Source organism: Sander lucioperca, chromosome 2 (genome assembly GCF_008315115.2).
Source record: "Sander lucioperca isolate FBNREF2018 chromosome 2, SLUC_FBN_1.2, whole genome shotgun sequence".
Classification (NCBI taxonomy): Eukaryota; Metazoa; Chordata; class Actinopteri; order Perciformes; family Percidae; genus Sander; species Sander lucioperca.
The window spans coordinates 10,345,743-10,364,307 of record NC_050174.1 but is presented as its reverse complement, the minus strand read 5'-3'; the positions used below and the strand labels follow the sequence as shown (position 1 = coordinate 10,364,307).

Below are 18,565 nucleotides of genomic sequence, written 5' to 3'. Positions count from 1 at the left end.
ATGTGTGTGTGATTTTCTCTTTGGACTCCTTCATGACTGACATGTGGACAGAGGTCATAATTAGATCAAAATGGTGTTTGGCGGTACCTGACTGAGGGTACACAGTGGTATGATGTTGCAGATCAGTCTTAGTTCTCTCTGTCTGCTTTTAGACTTTGAGAAAAGGCTTACTGTGTATTGACACTGAGTGATTTGATTTGTCCCAAACCGGAGCTGGTGTTTGTTTGATCTTCTGACTGAACTGAGCAGAAATTAAGCTTTTGCAGAGCTGGTCATAGAGATCAGAGGGATCTCTGTGGTAGCATTAATGCAACGATACCCAAGTGACTCCTACTTACCATGTTGACATTGAGTTGTTAAAAAGGCTATAGTAGTTTGTGTGGACATGTACACATGCACACAAACAAGGCAGTTTTGGATGTAAGCAACAGTATTTGTAGTAGCTGTGTACGTGCGAGAGAGAGATTGAGAGTGAGTGAGTGAGTGAGTGAGTGAGTGAGTGTGTGTATTTCAACCCCTAAGGAGTCACGTCTAGTGTTAGGAGCCTGCCCTTTCGCTAATTAGCTTGAAACATCTGTCCAGACGGCTGCCAGAGGGAGGTTATAATGGGAGAAGTGAAACACTCCCATCCACAACACTTGCATACAAGCAAACATCAGAATACAGATATTTGCATTACTTTACAAACCCGATCACATTCACAAATTACAGTAAGCCAGGCACACACATTTTTTGCATTTTCCATGTTTAAAATGTTAGTTTTGCTTATAATCCTCCGTACATATCATTTTAAGCCTTAATGAGCACCAAGGGAAGGGAACTGGTATAAGGGCAGTACGATAGAAACACAAACAGGCAGGGAAATGGAGAACAGAAGAACAGCTTGCCAAACCTCTGTCCTTTCTTCTCTCTCTTTCCTTTCTCCCTCCATCACTGCTCGTTGTTTCTGTTTTGCAATGCTCCCATAGATAGAGACAGAAACAGCATGAGAGGACATACAAAAGATGAAAAACCTCCAGGATTGTAGTGATTCTCATTGTTTAGTTTTCAGCTATGTTCCAAGTAAAGTCCGAGGGAGTAGGTAGAAGTAGAGAAGAACAGAGATGCTGTCAGAAAAAAAGAATTAAGGCAAAAATCTAGTTTTCCTTTCTCCATCATTCTCCTCCCTGCCTTACTCCTTGTCTGTGTAGCAGCCATGTTTCCTGTAGACAAAGTGTTTTACGGTAGCCGTCGATATTACAATGATGAAGTTTTATGTCTCTGTGGGAGATTAAACTACTATTAGCCACACTCCGTCAGCTCTCTCCAGCTGTTGCCTTTTGTTTACGGCTAAAACGGGTTTTATGACACACGGTACTATAGTCACCTAAATAATTATAGCAAATGATATACGAGTGGCACTGTATTTTTACACCAGGAGTGGAGAAGGCAGGGGGGTGGAGAGAGAGGGAAGGAAAGCAGCGTGTGCAGTCACAGAGTGAGAAGTGAGCAATTAAAGGAGAGCAGAGTTGATGGGATGAGAGGTGAGGCAGGAGCACCGATAAGAGAACAAAATTAAAAGGTCGGGTGGGATTGGGAGGGAAGAAAATGACAGACAAAAGAAGTGAGAAACAAGTGTTTCTGACAGAAGAAAGTCAAAAGCAATATTTCAACCTTCATTCTTGTAGCAAAGTAAATGATACAGATGGAGTGATGCGCCTTGAAATTGTTTTGTAAAGAGAGAGGTGGGTAAAGGATGAGAGACAAGATAGAGACGATAGACGAGAACAGAAAGAACAGAAGGAGTGGATAACAAATGGCAGTATACTGTTTGGTTTGAGTTAGCAGAGAAAGACAACCAAAAAACTACACTAAAACATCTATTTTCTGCTTTCCAACTTGTTGTAGGTTCTTAATGGTACTAACATATATTCTTGAAATGTTACCTTTAGCTATCCTTAAGTGATGTTCTACTTACTTAATGTTATGTAGCTTGTGCCCAGTTTTAGACTCCTGTCTATTTGGGCAAAGGAAGCTAAACTAACTGCATATGCACTGATAATTGAAACTGTATCACTTCCCAGCTGTGTAAGAGAGTGATGTTACTGTCAGTCTTTCAAGAAGCAGTGGTTCTCATAATGCGGGCTTCAATTATGTATTTATGTTAGGTATAGGAAAAAGCCTCACCCTTATGCTTGTCAGAGAGCATGATTGAGAAGGTGTGTTAGACACAGGGTTCACTGGGAACAGAGGAAAAAAAAACCAGTTGAACAAGCTGACAGAAAGCTAAAAGAAAGCTACTGCTGCTATATGAAGGGAAATTGATATTATAACATAAATATATGTACTGTAGGTGTGTCTGGAGTTCTGAATGGTGCTGCCTAGATGACGTGAGCAAGTGCATAGACAAGACAAAACCATTTCAAAGTGTCCTAGCTGCAGTGTTTAACAATTGTGTAGTTACTAGTTAAGAGTTGAAGAATATAAATATTTATATAATAAGTTATACCATTAACAATTCATGGAAAATGTTTTCTTTTTCCCTGTGCCGAAACATACTATTTTAAGGCAGTGTATTTGTGGCCAATGTGCGTGCGTGCGTCTGTGTATGTGTGTGTGTATGTGTTTGTGTGTGAATAACTAAGAGACACAGGCAGGGACAGAGAGTGAAGTTAGTCCACTCAGAAGTTTGTCTACTCTGTGTTGCCTAAATTACTGAGAAGATCTCTAATCTAGAGATTCAAGTTTGAATATTCTGTGACACACAAGCAAGCTTCGCTATATTTGCATGTCTCTGAAAAGATTTTTGACTGATACCTTGAGCATCTTTGATCACGTTTAGTTTTGATTTGTTTTTTCTCAAATGACTTATGCCAAGCTTCACACTGGGTTTCAGCCATGCACATTTCCATAATGTTCTTTTCCATAATAGTCACACTTCAGTTACCATAGTTTATTATCTGAGCCAGAAAATATATTGAAAGGCAACAATTAAGGAATTACTTAATTTCTTGTCTACCAACCCTCTGATATCGAAAGCCTGCTTATTTCTACTATATCAATGGCATTTTCTTTTTCTCATTTCTAAATGAGATGGTGTTTTTCTTTATGTTTCAGGTGGTGGAGACCAACCTGGTGGCCTTCGATTGTCACTGGATCCTGATTAATGAGGTGAGTGCCACGGAAATGATTTATGGATCTGTACTGGGTGTGCCTTCTTCAGTTCACCTTATTGTTTCGATTATCCAGGGAATATGGTTTTAGATCCAGAGCCACTCTAATCTCTTCATTGTCGTGGCTGTTTAAAGGAGAGAGGAGAGCTTAAAAATGGGTTGACATCTTTTGTTTCACATCAGTTCATCCAATAACACACATCACTTGATGACCACTGACAATTTAGTTTATTTTAGTGAGCTTCAGCTGCTGTTGCAAAAACAAGACAATAAAGATTGTGTATGTTTTATGCTCACCACTTATTGAAGATAGAGCCACTGTATACAAACACTATATTGTCAGAGATGACAAAGGTGACCTTTGAAGAATTCCTTTGGATGATCATATATCCCGGCTCAAAATCAGTATTACTCCTTTAACTCCTCAATAAGAGCTTTGAATTTCTGATGAGGAATTCTAAGCAATGACAACAACACTGTCGGTGCGTCCACATGATGCAAGCCTTCCACCGCGCAGCCCACCCCTCTCCCCATCCACACAGTTGCTAGTAGCCAAGAAGGACCTACATTCTGAGCGGGAAAGTCACCGGACGACACAATCTTCTGAACATACTTCTGAACATAGCTATACTGAAAAATACAGAGAGAGTTGTGTGGAGCTGATGGTCTTAACTAGCTTTATAGCAACTAATTTGGCAATGGCTTGAATGTTACGCACTGTGTGTGTGTGTGTGTGTGTACACTGATAGCTAATGCACTGTGTCTTGGTAGCCTCGGGCATTACAGTGAACTGACAGGGCACAGCAGGGGGTCCATGCTGCCACACATTCACGAGAACAAGTGCACAAATAACCACATACAAAGGCATAAGTATTACGCGTTAGAGAGTAAAGCAAAAAACATTTACTATCAGAGCAATGAAAAACATAACTTGGTACAAAACAAGAACAGATACTGAGATTTACTGTAGTTTCTCTTGCTCCCTGTTCCATTTTCAAGTCATAGCCTGTAATGCTACCATGTGCTACAAGGCTCAGCAGTCCTATTACTAGCTCAGTTATGCAAAGAAAGTTTTCAGCTTGAATCAAATGTTAGTATGCATGACATCCATTAATGCTGCAGGGACAGCCAATCATTATTTTCTGATGTTCGCTTTTAGAATGTCAGTCTTGCTACATAAGGTTTTTATTTTTTCCTATTTGATATGGATGAGAGGCTGCAGTAACATTGTCACAATCCCCACAAGTACCACAGACACCCTCTCGGTATTGTTTTTGCATTTTCTCAAATGCTAATGCTTCCGGGGAGTGAGGGAAAAGAATGAGACCCGCCCTTGCACTTTAATGAAGATGGCAGGCTTATCAGAGGTAAAAATGTGGATACATCTGTTCAAAACAACCACTGTGTATTAGTTACTGGCTTTATAGAAGGACTCTTCTGCTACTTAAGTGTCTCTCCTCTGCTAATTGAAATAAATGGCACACTGTAATGTGCATTTCATAATGTAACACTTGAGACTTTACCGTTCACTTACAAAAAAATACTAGATGACAGATGGCAATGTCAGGCAGCCTACTGAGCAATCTATCATTGCTTGTCTACCTGGTAGGCTACATTCACATCTAGCTGCCTAATAGACTGGTCTGCATCCTGTCAAGCATCTGGTATTGTCTAACACTCTTCAGGCCTCCTGGCAGCAACCAGCTCCTTGCATAGCTTTCTGGGAGGCTTAACATGTCATTATGCAGCCTGCGTGAATGTCTAGCAGCATGCAGCCTGTAACACTTTGTACCTGCTGCCTTTGAGGAATCAATGGTGAAGTGCAGTCTGGCAGGCCAATGCTCCCTCAGTTGTTAATGTTTTTGCAATGAAAGAATATCTCTGTAGTATGTTTCCATACTGTTCTTATAGTTATACTATATAAAAGAATGTGCAAAATGTACAAAATGCCAGGTCACAGGTGCGAATTACACCAAGTGAAGCTTTGTTTGCTTCTTTCTGTTTTGTTCATTAGTCATATGAGGTTTTCTAACTTAACACATTCACAGATAAGAATGTCAAGTGTGAAATGGTTTTAGTTGTATTACTAAAACCATTTCACACTAGCTTGTGGCTACCATGTGATACAGTCTGGTTATCACTCATAGTTACAAAGAGAGTTGTTGGCAACTGACCACTCCTACTCAAGGAACAAAAATCTCTTAGGGAACAGTAGAAGCTGGTAGTGTTAGAAGTGTTGCTAATGTTATTAAGTCAAATCAGTTAGTATATCTCTTTACACTTAAGTGTTGACAACTCTCATGCTTTTGCGATGATGCTCTCAGACTCTGTCTCAAGCTCTCTTGCAAATGTCACAGTGTAAGGTGTCATTTGAAATACAGCTAGAACAAGTCGAGCAAAGTGAGTATGATGGGAGGAGACCAGATTGGGTCATAGTCAGAACAGAAAGGTTAAATGATCTTATATATATTTATATATATGTACCGAATCCAGGATTCGGCTTCGGATTCGGCCGAATATTGGGCTTTTTGACGGGGTTCGGTTTCTGCCGAACCTTAGAATTTCATCCCACCGAACCAAAACCTACGCTTGCACTACGCACGCTACGCTGGTCGACGTAATGACGCCGCAGTTGATTACGGGAAGGTGTTTATGTAGGTGGACCGTTCCATGCAGTAGGTGGACCGTTCAATGTAGTAGGCTGTGAGAAAGTGAAAATGGAAGTCGTGAGCAGAAAAAGTGTTGTTTGGCAGTACTTTCAGTCAAAAGAAGGCCATTCAAGTCGAGCTACATGTTCAATTTGCAATGCTGATTTCTCTCGTGGTGGCAAGGACCCTAAACAACACACAACATCACCGCTGTTAAAACATTTGCGTATGAAACATCCAAAAGAATACGAGTTGTGCAACGTTGTTTACTTCATTAATGTGTTTACTGTGTTAATGGACTGAGGATGGGAGAAGGATTCGTTATTCGGTTTCGGATTCGGCAGAATCTTAACCAGTGGATTTGATATTCGGCCGAACCCCAAAAATTTGGATTCGGTGCATCCCTAATATAAAATATATCTTCTTATGCTGTCTGTACACATGCACTTTCTGAAAACATTCCAGTTGGCATTTAGATACCTCCACCCATATTTCATTACCAAACACATATTTGTTTCAAATGCTATCTAAGTTGCAAAAGAGAGATATGGGCTGTATGTGTGATAACTTAATGAGCTGCTCATGCAAACATGCAAAACAAAATGTGCTAATTTAGCCAACTAAAATTAGATAGCTAGTCACTGATAAACTGCTTTCACATTAATATTTGTGGCCAGGATTGTAAATTAGTTTTAATGGAGGAGAGAGACTTGAAATATAGAGGTGAATACATAGGCCATGAAAAGGAGAAGGAAAAGGAGATGGAGGTAGAAGAAAAGAAGTGAAGGAAGGAGAGGAGAGAGGTGGTGGAGGAAAGAGATCTTAAAGGAGTCAGGGTTTTCAAAAGTTGCAAAGGCTGAGAAACGTGTGGGGTGTACACAGTTTTTGCATGGACCTTTAGAATGGCTGTTTTACGAAATGATCATGATGTGAGGGATTGTGTTTTCTGCAGAGTACACACAACATCCCATCAGGTGTGTTAATGAGCCAGCTATGACAAGCTGCGTCAAAGCCACTTGTATTGTGCTTTGTGTGCTGACTGTTAAATTTGACAGACAGAACCAAAACAGAATTAACAGGGTACTCGCGTGGTGATGAGGCCTTAAAAGTCTTAAATTACGTTCACAAAGTATAACATTTTGTCTTAAATTATTTCTTGTCCTTTCGTAGGAGTAAATAAATTCCCTTAATTTCATAAATAAATGCTTTGTGTGTGTGACTTTACAATTTACTCCATTTATGATTTGGATGTTCTCATCAGTACAGGTACTGTTTACGTCAGTGTTTTTCTTTACGCTCTTGACCGTGGAGTGTGCGTGGTGTGTTTATGGATCCCACAGAACTTCTAGGCAAGTCCCGCCCTACGAAGCAGTCCGATTGGTTGGGGTTAGGACCTGGACAATTTAGGTTCCTTTACCTTGTGTAAGCATCAATGCCTGGCCAATAGAAGTGTGTGAATGCTATTGAAAGTAGGGCTGGGCGATATGACCTAAAAATAAAATCCCTGATTTTTTCCAAAAAAATCCGATTTAAGATTTAAATCGATTTTTTCTCCCCCTACTTAAAATCAATCTGCAGATGACAAAGAAATTGTTCAAAACAAGTATTAACTTTATTTTGTTTTGACTCACACACACGCATACACACGGGGCTTGTATACCATTATGATTATTCATGCCAATTTTGTGGAAATATAAATTGGTTTGAGTGTTTTCCCTTTTTTTGGATGGGGGTGCTATATATTCAACAACAAACAAACGGATGTGTGAGATAAAGCTGTTATAGCTGCACATACAGGTAATTCACTTCTCGTTCCTCGCTAAAAGTTCAAATCATTTTAACGTTATTGCGCAACCTTGCCCCTATTTTCACCTGTTGCTGAGTAACGTACATTAACATCCCATGGTCTCTTGAATGTAGCATACCTGTAGCAAGCGGTAGAAACAAACGTCGAAGAGGAGCTCCGTGCTACAGAGCGGCGATTGCTAGTTGTTTAAGCCGCTACAGACCTCCGTCACAGCTCGGTCGTATCAGCGGCATTTAGTAGATGTGTTGAGCCGCAAAAGAGTTCCTCAACACCGCCTCTGGTGCCCCACATGGTGGTCCTTTAGGTCAGCGGTAGCTGGTGGTTCAGTTATCCGAGAATAGGTGACTCTCAGCCGGGGACAGAGCACCGCGAGCTGCCGGTCATTTCGGCAGAGATTACGGATAAGTAAGTAATGAAACTACTAGTTAAGAAAAGAATTAATGTTAGTCCCTGTCGCTGCCATGTTGTTTGTGTATCTCTATGGCAAACGCGCGGGGGGAGGGCTGCGCCCGTTCGGAGCTATGGGAGCCCAGAGGGGAGCGTCGGCGGATGTTAAGGAGAAAATCGATTTTCATTTAAACAAATCGACGTTAACTACACATTCGAGTTAAATAAAGCATGGATTTATGGATTTATCGCCCAGCCCTAATTGAAAGGTAGCCTGGCACCGCCCTCCTACGTACTTAAGCTCAATTTTCATTTCTTCCTTCAGTACTACGTCTGGGTTTGCGGTATAGTCTTGGGTTTTCTCCAGCCAAATTTTTGGCGGTTCAATCAGCGAACAGAGGGAGTGGCTTACATCGATGAGGTTGAGCCCGTGCGCTAGAGTTGTAGTTCCGTAATGGCGGCGGTGAAAGATGTGAGCGAAGCCATTTGGTCCGTTGTGGCAACGCTGCCGAATATCCAGAAGTTAAAGCCCAAGCAAGAACAATTTTTGCTGAGTTTTGTTGGTGGCCATGATGTTGTGGCCACCGTCACGACCAAACGTTAGTGATTGCTTATGGCAGATCCAGAGTGGCTCTGGGCAGATCTAATAGTTTTCAACTTCAACAGAGTCCCCGCCTTCAAGGAAGTTAACACTTGTCAATGGAGAGTGGCCAGACTCTGTGCAAATGAAATGTACGAGAGTCTGGTAGGATCAGGCTAATTGAAGGGCGGGTCCCTCCTAGAAGTTGTTTGGGTTCCATAATAACGCGGAATAGAGAGTTGGGCTCCTGTCGTTTTTTTTCTCACCCTGGTGATCGGCACATCTGGGTGATGCCGTCAAAGTATGTTAGCAGGCTGGCTGTGTTTCAAACATACCCTACAAAAGGTGGAGCACCGCCGACACCGTCGTCGTCTCTTATACACAACCCTCTCTCCATTGCTAAAGTTAGCTGATCAGGAACCTGCCGGCGGGTCTTGCAGCTCCACCATTTCATTAGCGCTAGACTGACTCGCACGTTGACACGCTTGTTGTGCTAACCTCAGCCCCATTCCTCTCAGCCTTGTCCGCCAACTGGTCGCATCTGTGGCCAGACCTTCAGACACTTGCCCATTCTAACCGATGAGCTAACGTTAGCTTGTTAGTAGCACGGTGCGAGACATTTTGTTTTATTTCCTGATTGATTTGTGCCCAAGCTTGGACATTTAGGGCCAGAGCTTGCTCACCATGTCCATGGATTTATGATAAAACACCATGTTGCACCGTTGTTATCATTATACATCCATATGTGGGTTCCATAAGAATGCCTCTATCCCCGCTGCTTTCAGGCAGCCTTTAGCGCAAAAACAGAACAGGATGACACAATCAATGAAGCAATTGGCATTTACATTGGCATATTGAATTACATCATATATTATCTTATCTAGCCAAGGTGGAAATAATTGTGACACCTCATAATGCACACATTTTATTTATTTATATTTATTTATTTGTTTTTAAGTTTCATAGCATAAGAGCTCTTCATGCAACAAGCACTTTATTATCTTATGTTATTAGTACAAACACGCCTTATATAGCTATTGTGAACTAAAAATGATTGTTGAGTATTATAATAAAATGTTTTATTAAATTCAGGCGACATTACTTGGTAAATAATTATTTTCTCAGGCCTAAAAGCCACACTGATTTTCCATTATAATTTCATCCTAGGTGGTATTAAAAAGGTCTTAAAAAGTCTTAAATTTAACTTGAAGAATCCTGGGGGTACCCTGATTAAGTTTATTTTTACATGTTAGGCTATTCCTCAATATTTTAGTAACGTTCTTTGATTTAAGTCTTGGACTTTCAAGTCTCTTTTAAATCTCATTTTCCTCCTGAACTGTCTCACCTGGCTGGCTAGTTTCCTGTGTTTTTCAATCTAATTTGCTAGTAGCTAAAAGTATGTATTTGCATCATTGCAAACTAGCCGTGGTTCTGGACAAATTGAACAATGGGATAGTTATAGAAAAAACAAGTGCAAGAAGTCATATTACAAGTTCATGTTTATGCTAAGGCGGGTAAGGCATTCATGAGGCAGCCATGCTTGATGGTGCTCTGTCTTTTCCTATCTGTATCTCTCCCATTTGGATCTTTCTTTTCAATTTAGACTACTAATAATTAATAATGCCCTCAAAAAATTTAAAGAAAAGCATCATACCCCTCTTTTTAATGTTACAAATGTCCTCATGCTGCTTATAAATATTGAAATTTAGTCACAGACTGTTTGGATGTCGACACAATATTTCTACCATGGGCTATGTGAAGTCCTCTAGCGGAGTGTTGAAAATGGATGAGCAGCTGCAATATTTTGTCATACGTAATGTCCTCTAGGACTGGTTCTTTGGAGAATGAATATTCCTATGTGTAAAAGTGCTCTCCCTCCCTGTGGTTTATTATGGATGAGGGGGTACTGTATGGTTGTCATAACTCTGCTTTATCTACAGCCAACAGTCAGACAGCTCCACTGAGGGGGAGTTCACAGTTCATAATTGATCATCCTTCCTCTCCCTATCTCCTTCTTTCTGCTTAGGCTGAGGGGATGACGATGAGGAGGAGTAGAAACTCTGATGGCTTCTCTTTTTCTCCTTCATTCTCTTAAGTTCAGAGAATAACTCCACTATTGACCTTACTCGTTCCAAATCTCTTCATGGTCTTTCATTTTCTTTAATGCTATCATTCTTGATATTCTCTTTTGCCGTTCACACTCTTTATTCTTCATTATTCTCTTTTTCTCCAGTCATTTCTGCCTTTTTGTCTCTCAAGGGAACAAGTGCATGGTAATGAGATGAGATTAGGCTGTTCTGTAATTTTGGCTCTTAACATTTCACTGCACGATATCCTATGAAAGCCATGTAACTGAAATGTTGGGGATGTTCATGCTTTGAATATGATTGAAGGATTATATTTATGAACATTCTACAAATCTTTGGTTAAAGAAACCCATTGTTCAAACTCCAAAAATGTATGGTGGTCAATGTCATATTGTTCTTGGAAACATGTTGAAGGTACAAAGTGACAGTTATTATTGGCTGCAGTCTCAGCTAATTTAAAAAACATTCTTATTTACAGCTACAGTGCTTGCAGGGGGGAGGGGGACGTGATTTAACAGTTGTGCACACTCTAAAGGCACTGACACACCAAGCCGATAAGACTCGAGTCTGTTCGGTGTGTTCCGTGCTGTCGTCGTCCTTCATTTTGGCCGATTTGACATGTATAATCGGCGGGGCGGGCACTGCCGGCAGTCTGACTCAAATGACCCATCTGATTGGTAGAGTGCTAACCCGGAAACGGGGAGCGGAATGAGAGTGACTAGAGTCTCTCAAAATCGGACAAAAATCTTTTAAACTGACCTTTGTCGATCTGAAATGAAGACAGATTCAGCAACTGCATGGCCTATTTCTCGCTTAAAATGTTTTCAGAAACACGTTTCGGTGAACTATTTTAGTACAATATGAGATCATATTCTGAACAAGCCACCATGACAGTCTGTCTTTGAATTTCCGGAGAAACCAGACCCACGTGACGCTTTCTCGATTCATCCAATCAGCTGCCGGTTTTAATTTTTGGGCGACAATACAGATTAGCGCTGACTGCTGTTATGGAGACGTATTACATCTCGTTGCTTTGGTGTGTTCCGAGGCACTTTTTTGACTAACTCAGGGAGACTGATCAGTCCAACTGCCTTTTCTGCCGAGGGTCGGCCGTCTGGTCAGTGTGTCTGCAGCTTAAGACTACTGTTGTTGCTCAGCGGCTCTCCTGGAACTGTTGGATATTTTTTTGTGTCTTGTTCAAGGCAAGTGTGACACTTCCAGATTTCTCTGAATGGTCCAGGGATCTGAATTAGAAACATTTTGATCACAATTTTGCTCCATTTGCTCTCGCTGTTCATTTGGAAAGCTGTTTCTTGTTTTCAGCCATGCAAGATTTATTAAACTTTTTCTACCTAGTCCATAGTGAACCAATGCCGTTACTGTATAATGTACTGTCTCAATGATTGCACTTGTGTCGATGGTTCTCCCCCGTTAACTTGTAGTTAACATTTCATGTGTATACACTATTGCATTTAGTCTTCTCCACCATCTTGCTATACCTATCTTTGCTCTAACCCTCATCTCCATCTGTATTAGTATTTGGCGAATGAAAGACATAGAAAGTATTTGAACCCATAATACTGTAGATAAAGATCACCAAGGCCAGAGTCACCGTTTCCTTTGCTATTTTTTTTGTTTTTAAGAACATCGACGAAAGTCCTAAAACATTGGGGAGAAAAGCACAGAAATGAGAGGATGATGAAGAAGGGTCAAATGTAGAGAAGACATTTGGGGGCTGAAACAAGATGTTTTCTCCAGAATACGAGCAAAACAGAGGTATTTGGTGTTCTAATAGAAAAGGGGAGAACAGGGAGGAGCTGCAAGGGTGAGAAGAGGAGCAGGGACAGCAGGATGGTTTGAAGAATAAATATAACTGGCTTTTTCCCCTCATCTACAGATATGAAGAGAGAAGGAAGGCTTTAGTGTATCCAGGGGAGACAAAGGGGGAGGGAGAGCTTTAGGGGAGAAAGTAAGGAGGACAAAGTATAGGGGTCGAGGAAGAAGTGCCAAGAAGAATTGAGAATGAGGCATGCGTTTTTGCTTTTGACTCTTCAAGTAAAACACTAAAGACGAGGATTTGGTGCCCATAGGGGAATAGAGGGAAGAGGAGAGAGGTGATGGGTTGAGGTTGATGAAAATGCCTGCAGACCAAAACTTCAAGTTTATGTAGTAAACAACTCATGATTCACTCCATATATGAGCTGCAGGGCGTTTTTGGGGTTACAGCCTACCCAAAGCTCCTGGTTACAGGTTACAGATTTGGAGGCCACTAAACCATCCTTAGGACTGAATTATTTTGTATCTGAATGTTGAGCTTAAAGGGGGACTTTGATTAATGATAATGGATTACCATTAATGCCACCTTTGCTCAAATGCTTGTTAGAACTGAATGATTGAATATGTCATTGAAAACTAGGCGGAGATTGACTGGCCGATAGTGAATGTGATGGCATATTTTCTCAAGCTGTTACTGTAATAAGTCAATCAGCCATAATTATCCCATGCTTGTTTTAAAGGTCAAATAAATTGATTTGGTTTAGGTTTACTTTTTATAAACCAGACTATTCAAAACCAAACTAAACCAGGGAGTTCACATGCTATGTATTTTGATCTTATTTTAATGTTTTGATTGAAGAAGCCCATGAAAGATTGACAGTAAGGGGCCTGAAGGAAGTTATGGTAGAAGTGAAACATGAAAAAAGAGCGGTTTAATAATATAAGGTGAATGTCAACTCTACACAAGTAGGCTACCTTCTTTCTCCCAGGACCACTGTGACGAGCGATGAGAGCATGTGTGATTTCAAATGTGTGTGGGTATGGGTGTTTGTGTGGGGTTGTGTGTGTGTTTGTGTGTGTGTGTGTGTGTGTGTGTGTGTGTGTGTGTGTGTGTTTGTACTTGTCACATTCATTTAGTCTGTTAAAAGGCTAACAGCTTTTAGAGCATGCCACCACTGAAAGTCATACTGGGTGAAGTCTGTTAAGTTTGTCCTCAGAGAGACAGAGACGAAGAGGCAAAAAGAACGTGACAAAGGAAAAAAGATGGACAAACGCCTGTTGAGAGATGTCAAAATTATCTTTTCCTTTTAAGTTTTGGAGTGTCTGTGTGTGTGTGTGCGTTTTTGTATTCCTGCGCATTGGTGCGTTGAGTTTGATCCTTTGAGTGGGGCACTCTGGATAATTCTTGCCTGTCGATGTTTCTTTGCATGCCCTTGACTGCCCAATGTGAATCTTAATTCTCTTTTGGCCCACAGATCTGCCTTTTTAGCAATTTTCAGCATTTTCTCTCTGTCCTGCATTTTCTTCTGTTCGCTTTGTAATTCAGTTCCCTTCAGGGGTTTTATGTAAGCAACTGTTTGGTATTTTTGCCGTGTTTTACCCCCAAAAACCAGGAAATAGATTCTTTACTTGTACTGTTTAGAAAGTAGATACTTCAGAGCACAGGGCATTCATACAAGGTTAAACCTGTTAAATTATTTCAGTTCTTCTTCAAGGCATAAATAACCCTTTCTTCTGTTTTGTCTTTTTTATTTTTTTTTATTAAAATTAATTGTAGATCCAGCCCTCCCAGTTCACTTACTGTATTTCAAGAAAATCTTATTGAATTTGACAGCAGAGGAAAACAAGTGTAGAAGCACAATCTTTGAAATAACCGTGAATGTGCACCTTTGAGTCTCAAATCCAACATATTTTATTTTAAATATTCAAAACAGCATCAATTTAATTTCAGAAGAAAATGCATATTTGTGCATATAGAGCGAGAGCATATATCAGCCTAATTAATTTAGATGAGTACAGCTATACCAACGAAGCCTGTATAAAACTACCTCTAATCACCGTTGATCCAGCCTCAGTGAACGTTTAATTACATTCAAATGAAATCCATTGAGATTAGTCAATGAACCGGTGGTACCTATAATATTACCCCTCGCAGTTATCAAGTGTGTGTGATGGCTTATTTATTTATGTGCGTGGTCTGCAGGCAGAGTCCCATCCATCCTGTTGTGCGGGCTGCCATGTGCAAATGAAACAGAATCAAAATGGTTTTGCGTGATCAGAAGGCTTAAAAACAATCTCCTAAAAACATATGCACACATACACACAGGTTTACAAACACTGGGTTGTGCACACACAAACATAGATAATCAGTGCACAAATATGCAAAGACAGCAAAGGCTGTCTCGGTTGGTGGCGGTGTTACCGCCACCAGGGATGATAAACGTCAGTTCTCATCTCGTCACCACATGACCCTGTGCGCTTGCGGAGGATGGATGGAGATCCAAGGATTGAAAGAGGAAGAGAGATTGTGTCCTAGGGCTAAAATTAGCAATGATTCTTCCCCCAAGGTTTTGCAAGGACATGCAGTGTGCAAACACACATGTATGCACACAACAAACACTCAGACACACACACACACACACACACACACACACACACACACACACACACAAACACACACACACACACACACACACACATGCTTTTCACTCTCCTCTCTCTCTTCTTCCATCTGCTGACCTGTACCTTTGGTATTGAAAACTATTTTTGCAGATGGTGTAGACAATGTGGTTTTCACTGCTCAGTGTTGTGATTAATGGGAAAAGTAGGGCGTTTATGAAGTGGTATCCCACCAAGTTTTTGTTTTGGTTACGGTTTGTTATATTTTTCTTGTCAAAAATGTTGGCTGTCATCTGCAAAAATAAATGAAGTGATGGAGTTGTTGATTTTCTCTTCTCTCCATTATTTATTCCCCACTCTCTCCTTTCCTGAACCCTGATCCTTCCTCCACCTATCCCCACCACCATCTTTCTCCTCTTTCCCCCCTCTCAGGAGATCTCAGACTACGACTTGCAGGAGTTAGTCATGAAGTCGATCGGTCGGCTGACGTTGGTGCGCCAGACGTTCCCCATGCCCCAGAACACAACTCAGCGCTGTGTCAAACACAACCACAGGATTAACACTTCGCTATGTGACCCTAAAAACCCCAAGTCTCACCAGCTAGAGGTGAGTTGTTTTGGTGGTTTGTCTTTTTATTTCCTTAATTTAAAAAATTTAATTAAATCAGGATACCGGTTTTATACTCAAAACAAGCGCAAGTGTCATAATTAAAGTACTGTAAGCTGCAAGCCACACAAAAATGTAAGTAGTATGTGTGTATTTAGCGGCTATAAGATAGAGTTGTGCCATAAGACTTTTTTGACATACAAATTAGGCTGTGGTAGAAATAGGGTACAGTAGTAAGTAGTAGGTAGGAATAGTTGCATGATGTTCCATAAAAAAGTCAACAAATGACTAATTTAAAAACATATACTCTATGTATTTCTCTGTTTTATTTTGAATTTACTTTTCTAGAGTGTCAACATGATAATTCACTTTAAATGTAAGACTAAAAGGTTGAGTGTGAATGTTTATACGGTGAGCTGAAAAGTTGCTCACTTATCGCCAAAAAAAAGCATTTGTCAATAATATCAGTGCTAGCCAAATACTGTGTTGGCCTCGTCCTTGGCATCATTTCATTTTGCAGTGTGATTAACTCAGTCTAAATCAAGACCACCAAAGAGCAAGACATCATGAAATTAGGTTCAGTCATTTCTTTTACTTGAAGCAGAGAGGGATGTCCAGGAATACAGTCAATTGATTGCCAACTGCATTATTGGGCAACTTTGCCCCCAATAAAAAAGGCAGCTCTATAATCAGCACAACACAGTGCATCAGTGTAAAAGACTTAAGAAGAAAACAATAGAGCTTGGTTTTTGGTGATACCATTCACAGGAACATGTGCAAATCCATCATATGGTTCAGAAAATATCCAAGCTACTTTTCTTCTTAACATTTTTGTCATTTTGGAGGCTCATTTGGATGCAGTGACTCGTGAACAATCTTTATTTGAGCCAGAGTGAATTTCTTATTCCTATCCCGTACTATACGTACAACCCAGTCTCACGACAGTTCGTGAAATGGTCACGTTATTTAATCTATTGATTCGTGTACAGGGACACGTTTATGTCGGGGTTTTTTTGTGGTGGTGAGCACGAATTTTAAAGTGCCCATATTATGAAAAAATCACTTTTTCTGGGATTTGGGGTGTTATGTTGTGTCTCTGGTGCTTCCACACACATACAAACTTTGAAAAAAATCCATCCATGCTGTTTAGAGTGAGATACAGTTTCTGAATGTGTCCTGCCTTCAGTCTCTGGGTGAGCTGTTCAAAATCGGCACGGCTTGTGACGTCACAAGCCGAAACGAGCAGGCTAACCGCAACCATTAGCTCGTAGCGTTAGCATGCTAACGCTAGCATGCTACCTCATTCTCAATAGCAAAGCACTGCTACAACACACACAAGTTCACCATAATCTACAAAAGAACTACTTACATGTGCACCCTCATTTAGAAGTCTCCCAGCTAATTCTGCCTTGTAACTGACCAAAGTTGTAGAAACAGCCTTTCTTTTACTGTCTATGGAGCTAGCTAGCTGACATGATCTACATCTGAGCTACTGGGCATGTGCAAGTGCAATCAAAGATAGTACAGAAGAAGAAGAAGAAAAGAGGTCTCACTCTGTAGCTAAAACAGAGACCAGCTGAAAAGAGGATCTGCAGCAGTGAGAGAGAGCATTGCAGTACAACAAAAATATGGTGTTTTTTGAAAATTAAACCATGTAAACCTATTCTGGTACAACCTTAAAATGCAATTATGAACCTGAAAATGAGCATAATATGGCTGCTTTAATCTAATGTATTTCAGTGGGAAGCATCTTTCGTGATCACAGCACGACTGCGGTAGGGAGTAGTATGAAAAGCCGAAAATCCACGAAGGGAGGTTGGTCGGGGTGGTGGATGGGTCAAACAACACAGGACTTTCACCCCGGAGATCGGGGATCGTGTCCCGCGTGTGACGATTAATTTCCCCGTTGTTCTTTCCCTAAACACAACCGTCCCGAGACAGGGGGCCTTTCCCGTGTGTGGCGTTTCATTTCCCCGTTGTTCTTTTCCTAAACACAACCGTCCCGTTGTTGTTGCGCGTCCCCCAGAGACCGCGCGTCGTTTCCCGGCGTGTGACATGTCCTTTCCCCGTTTTTCTTTTCCTAAACCCAACCTCTGTATAGATGCTTCCCATTTCGTGCTGAGCACCACAAAAAATCACCAAGATGAATTTGTCCGTGTACACGAATCAATAGATTAAAAATAACGTGACCATTTCACGAACTACCGTGAGACTGTGTTGATACGTACGTTTAATTGTTGTTGAACATGCAACACAAAACCTTGACATACAGAGACAAAAAATACGACACTTAACTTTGGCACATACAGTGAGAGACCTATAACCATCATCCATTCAAAAGTACTGATGTGTTATACGCATGTGTTTAAAAATTCTGTACATGCGCACATCTTCTGAAATACTCTCAAATTTTTGTTGACACACTGCTCTCTGGGTTTTCATTTCAAAATATTTCAAAAGTCAAAGTCCCAAACTAGTTATGCATTTAAAAGCTCCTCTGGTGCTCCATTTCTGTCTTTTAAACTACTCCCAGTGTTTTAGTTTGACATTTCAACATGTCTCTCAAACTGAAAGCTTCCCATTACACCAGGCTTGCTGATTTGACATTGTTTCAGCTTGTGCCTGTGAGTTTTTTTACCTGGAACATTAATCATTTATGAAAAAGCTGGCACACCCCACTGTATGTGTTTATCTCAAACCACACCATTCAGCTGACAGTATGGTCATTGAAAACACGGTGACATTTTTTTTTCTCCATGCTTCACATTTTCTTTACTTTAATAATATGTCCCCCAGGGTGGCAATATGTGTGCAATTATTGCCCCTTTTTTGTGTACGTGATTCATCAAGCTTCCATCAAATAGAGTGGAGAAAAGGGAACACACTCTTATTTATGTGTCAAG

At 40.7% G+C, this 18,565-nt stretch overlaps 1 protein-coding gene across 3 annotated transcripts in view; it reads left to right on the top strand.

Moving 5' to 3' along the window:
- grid2 (glutamate receptor, ionotropic, delta 2) overlaps positions 1-18,565 on the top strand; it is a 614,241-nt gene that overhangs the window by 412,141 nt on the left and 183,535 nt on the right. For all 3 annotated transcript variants that reach the window (XR_004895179.1, XM_031309308.2, XM_031309309.2), the window contains exons 5-6: positions 3,097-3,150; positions 15,489-15,662. Coding sequence is in view for 2 of the 3 variants with exons in the window: in XM_031309308.2 (XP_031165168.1) it covers positions 3,097-3,150; positions 15,489-15,662 (228 nt within the window). In the remaining variant the exon portion in view is untranslated. The remainder of the gene's footprint in view (positions 1-3,096; positions 3,151-15,488; positions 15,663-18,565) is intronic.